This window comes from Ornithorhynchus anatinus, chromosome 14 (assembly GCF_004115215.2).
Source record: "Ornithorhynchus anatinus isolate Pmale09 chromosome 14, mOrnAna1.pri.v4, whole genome shotgun sequence".
Lineage (NCBI taxonomy): Eukaryota > Metazoa > Chordata > Mammalia > Monotremata > Ornithorhynchidae > Ornithorhynchus > Ornithorhynchus anatinus.
In genome coordinates this window covers 11,080,338-11,099,043 of record NC_041741.1, presented here as the reverse complement: position 1 = coordinate 11,099,043, position 18,706 = coordinate 11,080,338, and the positions used below count along the sequence as shown (strand labels likewise).

General features: G+C 44.8%; 1 protein-coding gene across 5 annotated transcripts in view; it reads left to right on the top strand.

Moving 5' to 3' along the window:
* HECTD1 (HECT domain E3 ubiquitin protein ligase 1) overlaps window positions 1-18,306 on the top strand; it is a 74,493-nt gene extending 56,187 nt beyond the window's left edge. For 3 of the 5 annotated variants that reach the window (XM_029079124.2, XM_007662624.4, XM_007662633.4), the window contains 17 exons: window positions 490-623; window positions 1,160-1,282; window positions 2,275-2,431; window positions 4,566-4,788; window positions 5,851-5,905; window positions 6,155-6,337; window positions 6,754-6,961; window positions 7,048-7,133; window positions 7,323-7,450; window positions 8,902-9,103; window positions 9,228-9,365; window positions 9,972-10,579; window positions 13,825-13,903; window positions 14,051-14,144; window positions 15,069-15,219; window positions 16,184-16,328; window positions 16,430-18,306. In XM_029079124.2, coding sequence (XP_028934957.1) covers window positions 490-623; window positions 1,160-1,282; window positions 2,275-2,431; window positions 4,566-4,788; window positions 5,851-5,905; window positions 6,155-6,337; window positions 6,754-6,961; window positions 7,048-7,133; window positions 7,323-7,450; window positions 8,902-9,103; window positions 9,228-9,365; window positions 9,972-10,579; window positions 13,825-13,903; window positions 14,051-14,144; window positions 15,069-15,219; window positions 16,184-16,328; window positions 16,430-16,567 — 2,852 coding nt within the window. In that variant the 3' untranslated portion in view covers window positions 16,568-18,306. The remainder of the gene's footprint in view (window positions 1-489; window positions 624-1,159; window positions 1,283-2,274; window positions 2,432-4,565; window positions 4,789-5,850; window positions 5,906-6,154; window positions 6,338-6,753; window positions 6,962-7,047; window positions 7,134-7,322; window positions 7,451-8,901; window positions 9,104-9,227; window positions 9,366-9,971; window positions 10,580-13,824; window positions 13,904-14,050; window positions 14,145-15,068; window positions 15,220-16,183; window positions 16,329-16,429) is intronic. The other 2 variants (XM_007662621.4, XM_007662628.4) reach the window with 2 other exon arrangements.
* Window positions 18,307-18,706: the final 400 nt, after the last annotated feature.

The window sequence follows — 18,706 nt, the reverse complement described above, 5'->3', positions numbered from 1 at the left end:
TCACGTTTCTGCTGTCTCACGTCATGAGCTGAGAGTCCAGAAAATAAATGCCGGCTTTTTTTGTTTCTCTTTTAACACCTATGTAGGAGGAAAAAAATCCCCCAAACTATATGTTAAGCTCCACTATTTAAATATACTTAGTTCTTTTATGGTGCTGGTTTATTCTTGCAGATCCCTGCATTAATGAGCATGTGTTTAACCACTCTATTCATAGTATAGTGCTCTGCACGAAGTCAGCGCTCAAATACCGTTGATTGATTTATTGAACATTTTTGAAATAGTCACCTTTGTCTAGCACCACAACATGCTGTATCCATGGAGGAAGAACTTTGCTGCCACTCTCTCTCAACTCATAGTGGAAACATTCATTCTAGCTAAACTAAGGGGCACTCTTTCTGCAAATACCTTTTTGACTTGAGTTTAAACTATTTTTTCACGGTCACAGCTTGGTCTTTCTTGCAAATAAGATGGTTGTGATTGTTTTCTCAGATTTCCTCGATAGCTGCCGGGCCAGTACTCTGTTGGCAGAGCTAGATGACGACGAAGACCTACCTGAGCCAGACGAAGAGGATGATGAAAATGAAGATGACAATCAGGAGGACCAGGAATACGAGGAAGTTATGGTAGAGAACGTGACCTTTTCCGCCTGACTCTCTCTGAGAATCTAGCGAGCTCCCAATGGGTGTGATGAGTTTACTAGGTTGTTTTGACTGCTGTTCCATCTGCAAGCTTTAACTACTCAACTGCGAATGTGGACAGATGAATGAAAAGTATTTAAAGGATCATTTAAAGTACTTTCAGATAAACAGAAGTCAAATAATATGGGACTTGAGCGAACCTATCTTGCTCCAGCTTTTAAAAGCATCCTTTTGAACACAATCAGATATGCTTTGGGGTGGAAGCTGGAAAAATGTCCCTGGGTGGAGAAAAGCATAAACTACATTTGAGACACATGACCGAGCAGAGGGAGATGGATATCGTATCAGATATAACCTTAGCCTAGTTCAATCCATTTAAAACACTTTCCGCAAGTGACCTTCAGAGATAATGGACCCAACTTCAACTGAGTTCCCAGTGTGAGCTCGTTGTCCCAGGGCCAGCCTAAATGGGGCAGTTCAAAGTCTTGATGAGAAATCTCCCTGTATTTCTCTTGTTTCAGATCCTGAGGCGTCCTTCCCTACAGCGCCGGGCTGGCTCCCGCTCTGATGTGACCCACCATGCTGTCACATCCCAGCTACCACAGGTCCCCGCTGGAGCAGGGAGCCGGCCCATTGGGGAGCAGGTAAGTTCCCCCTGCCCTTTATGGGTTTGTTTTTTGGGGGGTTTTTTTTGTTTTGGTTTTTTTTTTTAGAAACTATTGGACACTCTTCCTATGTTGTTGGGTTTTTTTTTTAAGTAAAACCAATGTGCACAATAGCTTAAAAGTGAAAACAAAAAGAAAGATGGCATAAATTTGAGATGACCTTTCCTGATTGCATAAGGGCTCACTCCATGCTCCAGTGGGGACCTGTGGTAGCAATATAATCATAGCATGATGCATCCTGGGGCTTGGTGGAAGTTTCTTTGGCCTGTCCTTTGTGGGCTGTGAGCACTTACTGGTCAAGCCAGCAGGATTTTGGGGTTTTACCTGTGCAGGTCACGTCTCCTTTTCTTTACCACTGAAGTAATAAAAGCATTAACGTATGCGAATCCCAGTGTGGGCATCGTTGAAAGTTACAGTAGGCAAGGGGTGTATTTTGGAAGTCTTTTGGGCTAGGTAAACTTTTTAAGTTTACTAAAAAGTTAGTAGCCTAGAATATGGATCTGTGAGGGGTTTTTTTGTTTTTGTTTTGTTTGATTTTTTTTTCCTCCCCCTAACACAAGTGCGGTCATGTGTAAATCATTCCACTTCATAGACTGTATTCTCTGGTAAAATAATTTAGACAAAATAGAGTGATTCAGGGAGTGATAAGGACAGGAAAGGAAGAGAGGCAGAATGGGGAAAATGTATTTATTTACAAAGTTGAACCAGCTCATTTTAAAAAGTTAGCCATTTTTATTGCCCTGTTGAGAACATTTACTAGGATAAGTAAAGCTTCTTAGGAAGTGCCCTATTTGGATTATTCTACGTGGAATAATGTGCAAGCTTTATTGGAAAAAAATCCTTGAATGTGGAAAAACCCCTTTTGCAGCTTTTTGGGATTTCGCAGAGCCATTTCTCTTGCACACATGAGGTGCTAGATGGAGTGTCATTTGAGGACTCATACCGGAGCTTTTTTTTTTTTCCCTTACTAGGAAGAAGAAGAATATGAAACAAAAGGAGGACGTCGACGGACTTGGGATGATGATTATGTGCTCAAACGGCAGTTTTCTGCTTTAGTTCCTGCTTTTGACCCCAGGCCTGGCCGAACGAACGTCCAACAGACAACTGACCTAGAAATCCCACCCCCAGGTAGATTGAGAAGGGCAAGGTGGGCTTTGAATCCACTTAGGTTGAGGTTCTTTCAAGATAGGCAGCAAAATAGACAGACAGCTATACACTGGGATGATGCAGAAGAAGGCATTTCATGAATGGGTAGCCTGGACTAATTCTGGGATTTCCTGTTCAAACACTCCTCAAAGTGCAAATTATAGTTTCTCTTCAGCAGTCTTATTAGTTTCCTTCTTATAGTGATTTGGAGAAGCACCATGGCTTAGTGGATAGATCACGGGCCTGGAAGTCCAAAGGACCTGGGTTCTAATTCTAGATCTGCCACTTGTCTGCTCTGTGACCTTGGGCAAGTCACTTCTCTTCTATGCCTCCGTTACCTCATCTGTAAAATGGGGATTAAGACTGTGAGCCCCAGGTGCAACAGGGACTGCGTCCGACCAGATTAGCTTGTATCTACTCCAGCACTTAGAACAGTGCTTGACACATAGTAAGCACTTAATACTGTCAATATTATTATGGAAAGGGGAAACATTTCTTCGTTTTCTCCTTTTCAGTGTGTTAGAGCAGTACATTTTCAGACCTGTTTCGTTTCTTCTGAACCAGGTTCTGGCCCCTTCTGTGGGGTGTGCTTATCATTCCAATTGATCTGAACTCTTCTGGACTTCAGTTATCAATATAAAATGACCTATGGTAAAAATCTGAGATTAGAAATTCATTAAGGACTACTGTAATATAAGTGAGAACAGAAAACAGAATGAAGTTCTACAGTCTCTTGGCTGTCCACTGACGACATAGAATGGACCCCAGACCCTGCAGCTTTTCACCAAGTCAAGCTCACAGGCAACTTCTGCCCGTACTAGAGATAGGCATGCCTCAAATTACCTGATCTGAGAGTAAAGTGGCAGGTTGGGCTGACTAAAGAGTGTTAGGGTACATGTAAATTCCACTGCAGAACCAGGTAGCCACTGCTGTCAGAGTGACCAGGGTGTGCCATGGCCTCCCCACCCTCACTGTTCTCCTCTAAAAGGAGGGCAGCAGAACTGGCATAATGGGAGAAAGAATGATAATAATGTTGGTATCTGTTAAGCGCTTACTATGTGCAGAGCAGCACTGTTCTAAGCGCTGGGGTAGGTATAGGGTAATCAAGTTGCCCCACATGAGGCTCACAATCTTAATCCCCATTTGACAGTTGAGGCCCAGAGAAGTGAAGTGACTTGCCCACAGTCACCCAGCTGACAAGTGGCAGAGCTGGGATTAGAACCCATGACCTCTGACTCCCAGACCCAGACTCTTTCCACTGAGCCACGACAAATGAGTGGGGAGAGTACTAGGCAGCCTACTTGCCCACTCAGCCGTAGAGACCTAGACCCTCCCAGTTGACCCAATCTGCCGGGACTAGCAGCAAAATTGTGGATCAGGTCAGATGACTTATGAATGGAGCTTGGGTACAAGTCTAAAATATAGTCCCTGTGCAGATCTCAAGGCCTCACAACTGACCAGTACTTCAATTTTGTTTGTCATCATGTATATAGTGGGTGCAGTAGATATAACTTGCACTGAAAACAAAAATTTCGTTATTCAGAATATCTGGCCTAGAACCATGCATCCTAGATAATTAATAGTTATGATGTTTGTTATGCCCTTACTGTAATAATAATAATGTTGGTATTTGTTAAGCGCTTACTATGTGCCGAGCACTGTTCTAAGCGCTGGGGTAGATACAGGGTAATCAGGTTGTCCCATGGGAGGCTCACAGTTAATCCCCATTTTACAGGTATATCAAGCACTGCTCTAAGCACTGGGATAGATAGAAGTTAATCAGGTTGGATACAGTCCCTGCCCCATATGGGGCCCAAAGAGTAGGTATTAGACCCCCATTTTACAGATGAGGAAAGTGAGGTACAGAGAAGTGGAGTGACTTGCCCAGGGTCACACAGCAGGCAAGTAGCAGAGCCAGGATTAGAATCCAGGTCTTCTGATTCCCAGCCTTTCCTCTTTTGACTAGGCCAGAATTTTGACTGTCAAACTGGTTATTTTGAAATGTAGCAGTTAAATGTGAAGTCACCTGCTGTGTTAAGAAGTCGGCAGTTGGCCTTATTTTAATTTTTGCAGTGGATGGGAGTGGTCTGCCCTAAACAGTGTTCTAATTCTGCAGGTACACCTCATTCAGAACTCTTGGAAGAAGTTGAGTGTACTCCTTCACCTCGTTTAGCACTTACCTTGAAAGTAACGGGTCTTGGAACAACTCGGGAAGTTGAATTACCTCTCTCTAACTTCAGATCAACCATCTTTTATTATGTACAAAAATTACTTCAGTTTTCCTGTAACGGCAGTGTGAAATCAGATAAACTTAGGCGTATTTGGGAGCCAACGTACACGTAAGAGCTTTAAATTTAATGCTTTGATAATGTTGGAGAACCGATCAAGAAATCTGTGTAAAATACCATTTTAAGCTGGATATGTAGTTAATGGTCTGAGTAATGTTTTTAAAAATGGCTTAAAATTGCTCCGGGTTGTAGGCATGGAGAATAAATTCTCTGCCTTAGCTTCAGTGTCAAACTGAGGATGGTGTCTGCATTTTGATTTCCCCTCCTCTCCCTGTCTAGATTTTAGTTCAGTAAAGTGCCTACGGTCACTGGTGGACTTTCTTCCTCCTCTCCTGCCCCTCTGCCTTTGCTTCTCCATTTCGTTTTCTCCTCCTCTCAGAATGTCCCTTATGAGCACCCAGACTTACTCCTTGACCCCCAACCCAGTTGTCCTCTTCTTTTCGTTATGTCTCATTTCCTCTTTTCCCTGTTTCATGGGGAAACTTAAACCCTCGCACTCTCCCTTTCTCTCTCTCTCTCCTCTTTCCTCTTCAAAAAATTAGTGTGTTTTGAAATGAAAAATGCACCTTTTGGGTGGTAGGTGTCTTCCCTCCCTTCCATTCTGTGACCTGATTTAAAGCACCTACTCACATTTTATAGACAAAAAAGGAAGACTCTGAAATAGTGCTGAAGCTGTCCTTCTCTGGCTTTTCCACGGACTCTGCCCCTTGTGTTTTGCATTCAGTGATGTGCTTTCTGCTATGCTTCGACAGTAAGGAGGATTCTGAATTTCCATCACTTTTCTTTCAGATAACTTTCAGACCACTATAAGCTGCCATTCTCTACCCCGTCCAGCCATGCTCCCCAAGTTTTTAGTTATAAGTGCATGTAGCTTTTAACATTCTTGACATAGGCACCTTGAAGATGATGAACTAGACTGCTTTATTTACTGTCTTGGTACTTCAGTGGACAGTTCTATTTCTGTTTCTAAACTCCAAATGTGGATATTATATATAACCCCTGAGCATGATTCTTAGCTGTATTTCTTATTTTCTGAAGGATTTATGGTATACTAGAAAGCTAAAGGAAATTGGTTTTAATAAAAACTAATTTGGTGATTATCTTCACATTTAGAATCATGTACAGAGAAATGAAGGATTCTGATAAAGAAAAGGAGAGTGGAAAAATGGTAAGAGTTTTTGACAAAAAAAAAATTAATCCTTGTTCGTGAATTTGGCTGTTTAGTAAATAACATTGTGTTGCTGTTTGAGGTGCGACCGTGTGTTTGGAGAAAAATTGTACTAACACAAAAATTGTTAAATTTAGATGAGGTATGAGCTAGTAAGTGCATGATCCTAAAGGTATCCTGTGTAATGCATGTGAAATACATGAGACTTTACAATCAGGAAAGACCAACATTTGGTTCTTCCTGTTGTAGGGTTGCTGGTCTATAGAGCATGTGGAACAGTTCCTTGGCACTGATGAATTACCAAAGAATGACTTGATAACCTACCTGCAGAAGAATGCAGACTCCGCTTTCCTGCGCCACTGGAAATTAACCGGCACTAATAAAAGTATTAGGAAAAACAGAAATTGTTCCCAGCTCATAGCTGCATACAAGGTATATGTTCGCATCCAAAGATACTTTGGGGTTAGGAATGGCTGTGTGCTTTGTGTTGCAGCTTGCAAGGTTTCTGAGGAAGGGGGCGGGGGTGATGGACTGTTCCAAGAAAGCTGTTAATGTGCCAATATGAAACCTAACCAGTGTTGAGGTCTTGTGGCTGGAGATGCTGGTACTGTGTCTTTCGGGCTCCGTTCTGTGGGGGTGGTATACGCCTTTGAGATAGGGGCACCTAACATTAAGAGGCTGCTGAGGAAGGCCTGGCCTGTACACTATTTTCATGTTTCGAGAAGTATTTTTGATTCCCACAAATACCCACCTATCTCCCTTTTCAAACGATAAGGACAGACTGCCTAGAACTCGTCGTCTCTCTCCAAATCATGACCCGTGGCCGACTTTACTAATCATTTTGACAGGATTTTTGTGAGCATGGATCAAAATCTGGGTTAAGCCAAGGGGCCATTTCCACTCTTCAGAACTGTGATATCCTCAGTCTGGTGAAAGAACAGCCACAGGCCAAAGCAGGCAATGGCCAGAATTCCTGTGGGGTCGAGGACGTCCTACAGCTGCTGCGTATCCTGTACATAGTTGCAAGTGACCCTTACACCAGAACATCACATGAAGGTATGTAAGGAGCCTTATCTGGTTCTTTGGTATTCTTAAAAACAAAACAAAACAGAGTTTTTTGTATTTCTTATTAATATTCACAGAAGGAGATGAGCAGCTTCAGTTTCATTTTCCACCAGATGAATTCACAAGCAAAAAACTCACTACGAAAATCCTGCAGCAGATTGAGGTAATTAGACCAGGGCACTGAATTATGCATTCTGTAAGCGTGGGGCATTTGAAAGCTCTTTCCTTCTATATCCTCCTTGGGTAATGTCTTCTGGCTTATTCTTTTGGCCTTTGGGATGATTTGTGTGTTGGGTCATGGGGGTCCACCGCATTTTTAGCTGATGCCCTTTTGTTGTATGCTGATATGCAGGAGCCATTGGCGTTGGCTAGCGGAGCTCTTCCAGATTGGTGCGAACAGCTAACCAGCAAGTGTCCTTTCCTAATTCCTTTCGAAACCAGGCAGCTTTATTTTACGTGCACTGCGTTTGGAGCGTCGAGGTAAAGCTTCTCCTTTCTGAATTTGAACGCGCTGTCGGCAGCATTTGGTCCGTCTTTTACAGTATTCAAAACTCTGCGGGAAAGACTGTTGCCTGTAGCTTGCACTTGTTGCCCAGATTTAAGGGCATTTTGACTCAGGGGCAAAACTGGAGACAAAAAGGGCAAAGATGTTCTTGGGCTTTTTTTTTTGTTTGTTTCTTTTTCCTCCCAGCCTTAGTCGAGCTGAAGAGATATTTTGAGCTATGATTGTTTTGGACATCTAGATTGTTCTTCCAGTTCAAAACATGGAGGCTCCTCCTACCACACATATGGCAATATCTAGACACTGAAAGGACCTCATTCTGCTGCTCAGGGAATTTTCCTTCTAAGTAGGAAAGGGTATGTCTAACCAAGAAAGGTAGATAAATTGACTGCAGTTATCAGGACATTAAGTGGATAAAATTTGAGGGACTAGATAGTGCCAGAAACTTATTGTCAGGTTGGCACTTGATTTCAAAATAAGTCATTTTTGTGGTCAAGTTTACGCTATGTTAGCTTTCCATTAGTTTCATTCACCCCCTAAGGATATGCTCAGCTGCTCCCAGTAGCACCTACATGTCCAAATATTGGAAAGAACTACTAAAATCTAATGGAAACAAATCACCATTTAATATGTGATAATTTGTAGTCTCATGGGGACAATATAGTCACAAAGTAAAATGTTGAAATACCAAAAAATGTGCAGGCACACTGGGAGCAGAACAAATAACAGAGTTGCATTTGCTAATGGGTGGAATATATTTGAGGAGGGGAAGACTGGAACCAGGCAATTTCTGCCTCTGTTAAAGAAAGAATTTTAGCAGTGTGTAGCATATGTCCCTTAGGGCAGGAATCCTGGTCTTGGCATATTCAAGCTTTGCAGCACTTTTGAGTTCTCAGTCAGCAGTTAAATTATTTGAGGGTTTCGGCTTAACTCCTGGTGAAGATGAAATTCTCACCGCTGAGCATAAATTTCTTTCGTTTTATGCACTTTTAAAACGAGGGAGGAGGTCCTAGCTAACTCCCTTTTTGGCAATGGAAGGATTAATTCATGTTTGTGAATTGCTTTGAAATTGTTCCATGAAAACTGCCTTACAAGTAGCCCTTAGCCAGAGCAAATGATGGTTAAGGCCAGGCAAACAGAATTAATTCTGATCATTTATTTAGATATGCAAGACTTCTGGGCAGAGACCGAGTTCATTGTGTGTCTCCCTCCATCCCCAATCTTTGGCAAAACCTGGGATACACCTAGAGTAACCAATTTCCTCTTGTCCCTTGGGGATAGCTTGCATTAATATGACGTTCATAGTGCATCCGCTCCCTCAGAAAAAGAGGTTTTCCGTTTGGTCCTCAGTACTATAGGAGGGGTGACAACCTTGGCAGGGTGTTGTTTTAAAGCTGCCTATGGATCTATCTACATTTTCCTACCACAGAGCAATAGTATGGCTACAGAATAGACGGGAGGCTACGGTGGAACGAACAAGAACCACCAGTACTGTAAGACGAGACGATCCGGGGGAGTTTCGAGTTGGGCGCCTCAAACACGAGAGAGTTAAAGTTCCCCGTGGCGAATCACTGATGGAGTGGGCTGAGAATGTCATGCAGATCCATGCCGATCGGAAATCCGTTCTTGAGGTACCGCGCTTCCCCGCTGGCCTCTAAACCGCAGCCTCTGACCTGTCAGTTAATTATTTGGTCCTTTGGTTGCTCTCTCGTATAAGCTACTAACCACCGTTTTGGTTTCTTCTTTCCATTCCAGGTCGAGTTTCTGGGAGAAGAAGGAACTGGCCTGGGCCCCACCTTGGAGTTTTACGCATTAGTGGCAGCAGAGTTCCAGAGGACTGAACTGGGGACGTGGCTTTGTGATGATGACTTTCCGGATGATGAATCTCGTCATGTAAGATCCCCTCCCACTTCTTCCTGCAGTTAGAATGACCATGACAGTTCAGTCGCAGCACAGGTCTGGATTTCTTCTCAGCTTTCCCTCCTTGTTTGGCTTCCACGATAATCACTAGGACTTCCTGAGAGCCTGTTGTGTGCTGAGCACTGTGCTGATCTGGAGAACAACTCAGAGTATACCCACTGAACACAGGGGCTTAGGGGTGGGGGGGCCCTCTTCAGCTGGCCAATAAAGGGACCCCCTCTTAAGGAAGGGTGTTATGGCAAGCAAGGGTGGAGTGTAGGGTTAGAGAGTCGTAGAACTTCTAATGGTTTTGTTTTAAAGATTCTGTTGGTTGGTGAACCGCTTCACCTTTAACTGGGGGTATAAGATAAAAGGGAGAGAAGTGCTAGTGCCAGAGTGCAGGAGAGATGATGAGATTTGTCAGAACACTGGAAAATTTCTATTTGGTCTCACAAGATAACTGCCCCTCCCTCCTGGAACATTTTCTATTCTTGACTAAGTTAGACTTGGTGTGGTGCTTATTGAAATGATTATCTGAAGAGAGAAAATTCAACTTCCAAGGACTATTTCTGAATATTTCCTCCTTTTCTCTAACATCAGGTTGACCTTGGCGGTGGATTGAAACCCCCTGGGTACTATGTGCAGAGATCATGTGGACTTTTCACTGCACCATTCCCTCAAGATAGTGACGAACTTGAAAGAATCACCAAACTCTTTCACTTCTTGGGCATTTTCTTGGCTAAATGCATTCAGGACAATCGCCTGGTGGACTTGCCCATTTCTAAACCTTTCTTCAAACTCATGTGTATGGGGGACATTAAAAGCAATATGAGTAAACTAATTTATGAGTCCCGAGGCGACAGAGACTTGCACTGCACTGAAAGCCAGTCTGAGGCATCTACAGAAGAGGGTCATGATTCACTATCAGTAGGAAGCTTTGAAGAGGACTCAAAATCGGAGTTTATTCTTGATCCACCCAAACCTAAGCCCCCAGCTTGGTTTAATGGGATTTTAACATGGGAAGACTTTGAACTGGTAAATCCACACAGAGCCAGATTTTTAAAAGAAATTAAAGACCTTGCTATTAAAAGGCGCCAAATATTAAGCAACAAAAGTCTCTCAGAAGATGAAAAGAACACAAAATTACAAGATCTAATGCTGAAGAATCCATCAGGTTCTGGACCTTCGCTTAGCATAGAGGATTTAGGGTAAGAGTTCTATATTTGTTTTGTAGACTGAAAGACACAAAATAAGTATTATGGAGAATACTTTTCCTCCCTTGTGCTTGTTGACTATGGACACCGTTATATATTATGGTGTAGTAATATGAGAAAACTTCATTGTTTGGACTGTGGACAAAGATGAAGACCAGTCAGTATTACTCAGTGTACATTGTGGAAGTATTTGTTTTTTTGAAAGTGTATGATTCTCACCTTCTGTTAAAGTTCTCTTTCTCATACTGTCACCCCCACCCTCCTTCACACCCTTTCTCCATTCTCCAAATTGTATTGTTCAGGTCTGACTGGAGTCTGCTAGCTCCAAATGGACTCTGCTTTTTCATTATTTTTTTCCCCTTTCCATCTTTCTCTACTGTGAACGCTCTACAGCTTCTCCCCACTTCTGATAGTACCTCGTCCTCTACATCCCCTCCCAGATTTGTAACTGCATCTCCTCTGCCATTCCCTGTCCATCTCCCCCACCCCCCCACCCCGAAACGGCTATTTCCTCTGGCTAGTTTTTTTAATCATAAATTCTGTTTCTATAACATTGTAGGAAGACTTCAGCCTGGATTTTCACAAATTCTAGGTTAATGAGGTTTTGCTGTAGTTGCAGGAAATGTTGCCATGCTTCTAAGACATGTTGACCTCTTCTGTTCTTCCAGATCTTTGGCTCACTTCTCTTAAAGGTTGAGCATCCCCTTAAAGGCAGTTCAGCCTGAGTCTCCAGTGTGCTGGAGGTTCCGTCATTGGTGGTGTAGGGTGGTCGACTGGTCTTGCTGTTAATGGTTAAAGATGATGAGTGCGTTTAGTCCCCAGAGCCTGGTCAGAAATGCCTCTGTTCTACTGAAAATCAATTTCTCCCTACAAACCCCAAGCTCCACCCTTCAAGAGGAAACTTGCCACGACACCAGGAGTTTTTACTCAGTGGTTTTTCTTGTAGATAAACAGTCTACTGAGGATGTTTTGATTATTATGCTATTATTATGCTATGAAGTGCTTACTAACCATGTACCAAGCACTGGGGTAGACCAGGTAATTAAGTCGGGCACAATATCCACCTCTCACAGAGGTAGGGAGTGCCAGGATCTAATCGCCATTTTACAGAGTAGGTAAATGGGGCCCAGAAAGGTCACCCATCAGGCCAGCAGCAGAGCAGGGATTAGAAACCCGGTCTCCTGACTTTGAGCTTCATGGGCTTTCCACCAGGTCACACTATATAATGTCAGTAAAGTTAACACATTCCTTTCTCAAGGTCTCTTCTTTATGACTGAGAAAGTGATGACTATAAATCTATCATAGGAAATTCTAATTTCCTTCTGAATAAAAGACCCCATAGTGTTTCTGCAAACATTTGGAAGGGAGGGAGAAGGACTGTCAGGGTGGCTGTGATGCTCTGTTCCCAGCCTACCTTCATGAGTGGGCAAAGTATTAGATGTTTCCTCTGACAGACATTGGCCCCAGGAACTCTCTTCCTCACTTTCAGGATCTCAATGTCCCAGTCTTCTGGCACACAAACCAGTTTTATCACCCCCGTGCCAGTGAAGGGAGAGGGTGTGTTCTTGCTCTGCTGGGTTGGAATCAGTCCAGGCTTGAGGGATGGGCCGCGGGTTCTGGGTTGGCTGTGCTCAGTGACCTGACAGGGGTGGCTGTGCTTAGTGACCTGACAGGCTACGTGTGGCCTCATTGCCCATGGTTGGGCCACCCTGCCCTGAGTTCACTTGAATTGCTTCCTGGTTCTGACCTGGGCCTCTCCTGGGTGTTCCAGCAAATCCAGTCTCATCTTGTAATCCTTGAGGAGGAGCAAGGATGGATTTAGTCATTTGCTGCTGAAAGGTGACTTGAGCAGAGAACGGGTTCTTCCAGTAGTTAAGGAATGGAAGAGCAGAATACAGAACTACCGGAGAGGAGACCAGATGGTTCTAATCAGTCAGTCCGTATTGGAGTACCTGCTGTGTTCAGAGCAAACTCAGACTCAGTACTTGTACAATAGACATAATTCCTGCCCTCAAGGAGCTTACACCCTACCTGCTCTTAAAGTAGAGCACGGGCAAGCAATAGAGCATAAAGTTAAAAACCTAAGTGTTATGGGAGGTGGGATATGAGTACCCAAGTACTTAGGTGATGTGGAAGTTATAGGAGGATATAGATTGGCGGGATGAAGGTTAATTCAGGAAGGCCTCCTGGAGGAGATCTTTTGGAGGGGCTTTGAAAATGGAGAAAGAAGTGGTCTTTTAGATGTGAAAGAGGGAGGTCCGAGAAGTTGTGAACAAAAAGTTGGCAGCGGGAAGACAGAGGCACAGTGAGTAAATTGACTTGAAGGAAAGTAATGTGGAAGGAGGTAGTGGAAGAGCTGATTGCCTTAAAGCTGATGATCAGGAATTTTTGCTTGTTGCAGAAAAGAAGTGGACAGTCACTAGAGGTCTTTGAGGAGTGAGAAGACCAGTCTAGAAAGATGTTTTAGAAAAATGATCTGGGCAGTAGAGTGAAGTATGGACTCAAGGGGAGAGACTGGAAGCAGGGAGATCAGTGAGGAGGGTGAATCAGTTGTCATATAGGGATGTGGCATTTTATTTTCACAACATTCCTAAAGTATAGGAAGGGACAGAGACTATTCTAAGTCTTGTGAAGATCAATGAAGGAAGTGATTCTTGCCCCACCCCACCAAGGCCTCCCGGACATTGAGCGGGAACTAGAACCCAGGACTCCCGACTCAAACACAGCAGTGCGTTTCAGTCAGAATTTCCGCTTGGGAGTTGCTTGCCGACTGCAGTGTTTACATGCTTAGAACTTGTTCCGGTTGTCCTGTGCAGGTAGTTGGATTCCAAGAGCAGATTGGCGTGTTTATCAAGGGAAGGGCCCTAAACCTGTCGGCTGTTTGGAAGCCAAGTGTCCGGAGAGGTACATCTGTTCCCAGCCCCCTGGAGAAAGGGTCCTGAAGAAAGGCTCCAGGAATCAGGAGACCTGGATTCTAGTCCCATTTAAGTTATCGAACTGCTGTTTGACCCTCAGCAAGTCACTTGACCTCTCTGGGACTCAGCTCCCTCATTAGTAAAGTGGGGCTAGGTTACATGTTCTTTTTCCCTCTTAGGCGGTGAGCCTTGTGTAGAACAAGGACGTGATCTGTTTATCTCTGTCTACTCTCGTGCTTAGCATGATGCGTGCCACCGTTATCATCATGAAGTGTTTGCACAAACTCCTAGATATAACCTCTTTTCTTTTAATTTACTTTCCAGTCTAAATTTCCAGTTCTGCCCTTCCTCCAGAGTATATGGGTTTACAGCAGTGGACCTCAAACCAAGTGGTGAAGATGAGGTAAAAGTTCTTGTTTTCTGTAGGACTGGACTTGGTCCCCTGTCTTCTTGGACAGACCACCCAGTCCACAGCTACATTCACATAAGCAATGTTAACCCTTCTGTAGTGAGGAATCTGGGACCTGACTTTCTTCCGTTCTACTTGTAGATGATTACGATGGATAACGCCGAAGAGTATGTGGATCTGATGTTTGACTTTTGCATGCAGACGGGTATTCAGAAACAGATGGATGCTTTCAGAGGTAATTTTCAATGTCAAAAGAAGGATGGGGTGGAAGGTGCATTGGGGTGAATGGTGGTGAGCTGCAAAATAAGAATCTGGTTAAGTGTCAGATAGCAATCTCAAGAGACTCCCTCACCTCACACGCCCATCTGTGCAGCACCTGAGTGCTTAGGAGGGTGATTCCATTTCTCCTTGTGTTGCCATGGAGGCAGAATTCTGGTGGGACACCTGCAGCGTCGTGGCTCTGAGGGCAACTCACCAGTCATCACTTCTGGAACCACCGACTCCCACCATGGGGCCCACAGGTCCTCTGGACTGCACAGAAGTGTTTCTCTCTCCACCACCTGCCACCCCCCAACTGCTTCCAGGCACCAGGGGACTGGGCTCCAGAGACTTGATCTCCTTCAGTGCCCAAGTCAAGGGGACAGGCCACTTCTCCTCCTCCCGATTGGGTGGCAGTGCCCACCTCTCACTTCAGTGCTGCCAGGGAAGGGACGGTCATGTCACCATCTGTGTGGAGGCCCACACTGCCTGAGGAATTGAAAGTAGGGTCTCTGAGCCTGACCTGTAGAGAGCAGTCAGTCATCAGGAGCTGCTCAGGAACACAAACTGAGTTCCAGTATGTCCCAAAGAGCTGCAGGGGATATTTGAGACCATTGCAAAAAGCAGCGTTCCTCCCTGGCCTCTCTGACGTCGGCTTGGAGCCCAGAGCCAGAAGATCTTTGGCCTTAGGCGGGGGCAGTCCGTAGGTCCAAGCGTGCATGTCTGAGGCTGGAACCTGTCATGTCACCTCCTTTTCCAGCCCAGTCTCGGGTCTCCACCTCTGGTCTCAGTTTTGGGGCCCGCATAGTTCATTTGCTCCTTCTGAAAATAGGGCTTATAAGCAGGCTGGCTTTTTATTAGGTAGTGACTAATATCGTTTTCCTCTGTTTGGATCACCAAGACGGCTTTAATAAAGTTTTCCCAATGGAGAAGTTGAGTTCCTTCAGCCACGAGGAAGTCCAGATGATTCTTTGTGGAAATCAGTCACCGTCATGGGCTGCTGAGGACATAATCAACTACACCGAGCCAAAGCTGGGCTACACCCGGGATAGGTATGTTTACCAACTATTTTCTGGGGCAGAGTGTAACCCTCCTAACTACGCTGCACCCGCCTCCAAATCCTAAATCAACTGGATTGTTTAAATGCAAGAGGGCTGCATTCTGAGCTGGTAAGTCAAGGCACAGGGGTATGGCAGGAATGTGCAGGCTGTTTGCTTTAAAAACTGATCGGGTTGGGTTGGGATGAGTTGGGGGGGTGAAAAAAATAAGCTGAAAAGTTTTATCTGTGGACTTGCCATGTTAAGCCTTTTTTTAGATGCCATTCCTGTGGACTGTAAGGTCGTGGGTAGAGAGCATGCCTACCAACTCTGTTATATTGTACCCTTCCAAGCACTTAGTACAGTGTGCTCTGCATAGTAAGCGCTCTGTAAATATGATCGATTTCCAGCTTAGTCATCCTCAGTGTCTGGGAATGTGATGTTCACAGAATGGAGTGATGCATTCGTTATGAATGGCACAGTGGCTAGTGGTAATCATATTTATGGAGTGCTTACTGTGTGCAGAGCACTGTATTCAGCGCCGGGGAGAATCCAGTACGATGGAGTTCAGTCTGTAGGGGGAGACAAACATTAAAAAAGATTACTAGTGGGGGATAGAGTGTAAGAATATTTACAGTCATTATTGTGGGGGTGGAGGGAGTAGCCCAGTGCACTGATGATACAGAGGGGAGAGAAGGGAAGTAAAGGACTTGTTCTGGGAAGGTATCGTACTTTCCCCATCACTCTGGACAGTGCTGGGCTCACAGTGAGTTCTTAGTAACTACCGTTGATTGGCTATGGGGTTGTTAGGACCGGGAAAGTCAGAGCCACCAGCCTCAAGGCACTTTTTGGTCCCTGTTTGTGGCCAATGCCCCCCACCCCCGAGCTCGAGCGGCCTGGGCCTGTCGTTGTGACCGGGCCCCCGAACGACAGGCTCCATTGCAGAGTGTCTGAGGACTCTGCTTCTGCTTCCTTTTAGCCCCGGTTTCCTTCGGTTTGTGAGGGTCTTGTGCGGCATGTCTTCAGATGAAAGGAAAGCCTTCCTGCAGTTCACCACCGGTTGTTCGACTTTGCCCCCCGGCGGCCTGGCGAACCTCCACCCTCGCCTCACCGTCGTGCGGAAGGTAGGGGGGACCCGAAGGGATTTGCGCCGAGGGGCCTCTAGAGCGGGAGCGGGGTTGGCTGCGGCTCGGGCAGCGTCCGTGATTGTTCTTTCCCTCTGCAGGTCGATGCCACCGATGCGAGCTATCCGTCGGTGAACACCTGTGTGCACTACCTTAAGTTGCCGGAGTATTCCTCTGAGGAGATCATGAGGGAGCGCCTGCTAGCTGCTACGATGGAGAAAGGCTTTCATCTCAACTGAGGTCTGGACAGCCAGCAAGAGAGACATCAGAGACTTGTTTGACATTAGGGAAGCTGTGTGTGTGTGTGTGTGTGCGCGCGTGTGCGTGTTTGTGTGCGTGTGCACGCGCGCGTGCAGAAAAGTGTAAGATCTCCACGCTGTGCTCTGATGGCACTTGTCTGTTTCCACCTAGGAGGCTTTAGGAACATGTGGAATAAGTACGTTAGCTGCTAATGACAAAAACCAATCCTTCTAACGACCCAGCCAGCAAGTAGATCGCACAGGACACTGTGTGACTTTTCAAGGGCTTCTGTGACTGGAATAAGGTGGTCCTTTTGAACTGTTCCAGAGGGCAGCTCCTTTAGACCTTCAGTGTTCAGGGCTAAGTTTCTAACAGTGCATTTGTGTAAAGTTTGTCATTTAATACCCCGTACACTACAGTTGCCATCACTGATCCCTGTTTTGCTGGCTTTTAAGCTAATTGGTCAAAATACAAAACAAAAAAAAAACCCCAAGAAACGACCTTTGCTTCCTTTAAGACTTAGAGAGTTAATGGGCATCACAAGCTTTTTCTTTACTCTTTTAATGATGCCTGCACTATTGGAATATCCTAGTGTTCTCTCTCTTGTTTGGCATATAGTCATGCACAACCTTTTTCTTTCTTTCCAGTGGGAGTATACTTTGATTTCTGAAATTCCCCGCTATAAAGATCAAATCCTTAAGTGTGTATGTGCAGCTCAATAATAAAGCTATAAAAAACACTGGTTCTAGGTGCAAGGCACACTTAAAGCAAGTTTTGCTTTTGGTTGTATTTTCTTTGTATATTATAAACATTTATTTAACTTGTTGCAGTTTGAAGTAAAAAACAAAAAAAAACCAAACCCCATGTGTATGCTCAACAATAATCATTAAAATGTTTGCAGCGTACAAAATTGTGTCATGTGACTGTTTCACTGCCTCTCGTCAAACTTAAAGCTTGACCTGATGCCTTTCGTCTAGACTCAGTCAAATTTAGTTTTCAGAAATTATTACGGGAGGAAATGTCTTTCTAGGGTAAGCACGCTCCGTTTTAAATAAGTGGAAAAACAGAGCTTTGATCACCGACTCATGTGTGACCCGTGCAGTGTAAACAGTCTTAGTGTTTGTCACTCTAGCTAGAAGCGACCACGATCGTTGTCTGACACTCTTAAGGCCCAACTCCCCAATTGATTATTGTTTCACTAGGCACCTGTCAGTTTGAAATCTTCATAAGAAAGATCTAAAGATGTTGTGTGTTATTGACAAGAGGTCTCGTGCTCCATCCTGGGTGTGCAGAGCAGGTTGAATTGATGCATTTTTGAAAATCATCCTTTAGCCTTGGTATCTCCTCATACGGGTGGAGTGAATGTTACTAGTCTCGACTTAGCCAAATATTCCTGTAGCTGCCAAAAAGCATGTGATGAAGTTGCACATTATCGCCCTCTGTACCAGGGCGTCCCTCTTCTACGATGTCAGAGCTGCCTCGCTACCACAGTTTCAATTTGCGAACTTCCATATTTCAGCTACAGCATGAGACTGTTTTGACTGTGTTGTTGGAGGCAGCATTTAACCTTTCACCTCATTGTCAAATCAAGGTTGAAATGGACATATAATAGCAATATTGAAATGTATGATCTCTGCTTTAATCCAAAAAATACTGGTGTTCAGCTGTCTTGAACAGGTCATGTGTGCATGACAACAACTTTGTACTGGTATTTGGATTAAAATACATTTTATATGTTGGAGTATTGCCATTATTTAAGCCTTTAAACAGTCGTTAAGGACCACTTTCACACAGCCTTGCGAGAGATTTGTCTCAGCCAACCGTGCCCTCTTCTGTGGCGTTCGTTTGGATGAAAGAGGGCAGAGGGGCCGGCACTGCCCGCAAAGCCCCCGATCTGTCTGCCCTGCCCCTCAGGTCTGAACCGCCCCCTTCTCCCCTGCCTCCTTCCCCCCCCCCCCCCCCGCAATCCTTTGTGGGGTGAGAGGAGCTGGGAGAGCAGGGTGCTCCCTTCCATTTAGCGGAAAGAGGAAGAGCAGCTGCTCCTGCTCCTTCTCCAGGAGAGGAGCCAGAGCAGCAGAGGGAGCCTAAGGTGTGGCAAGTGTGACCCGATTCATTCTGTCCTCTGGGGGGGGCACGAA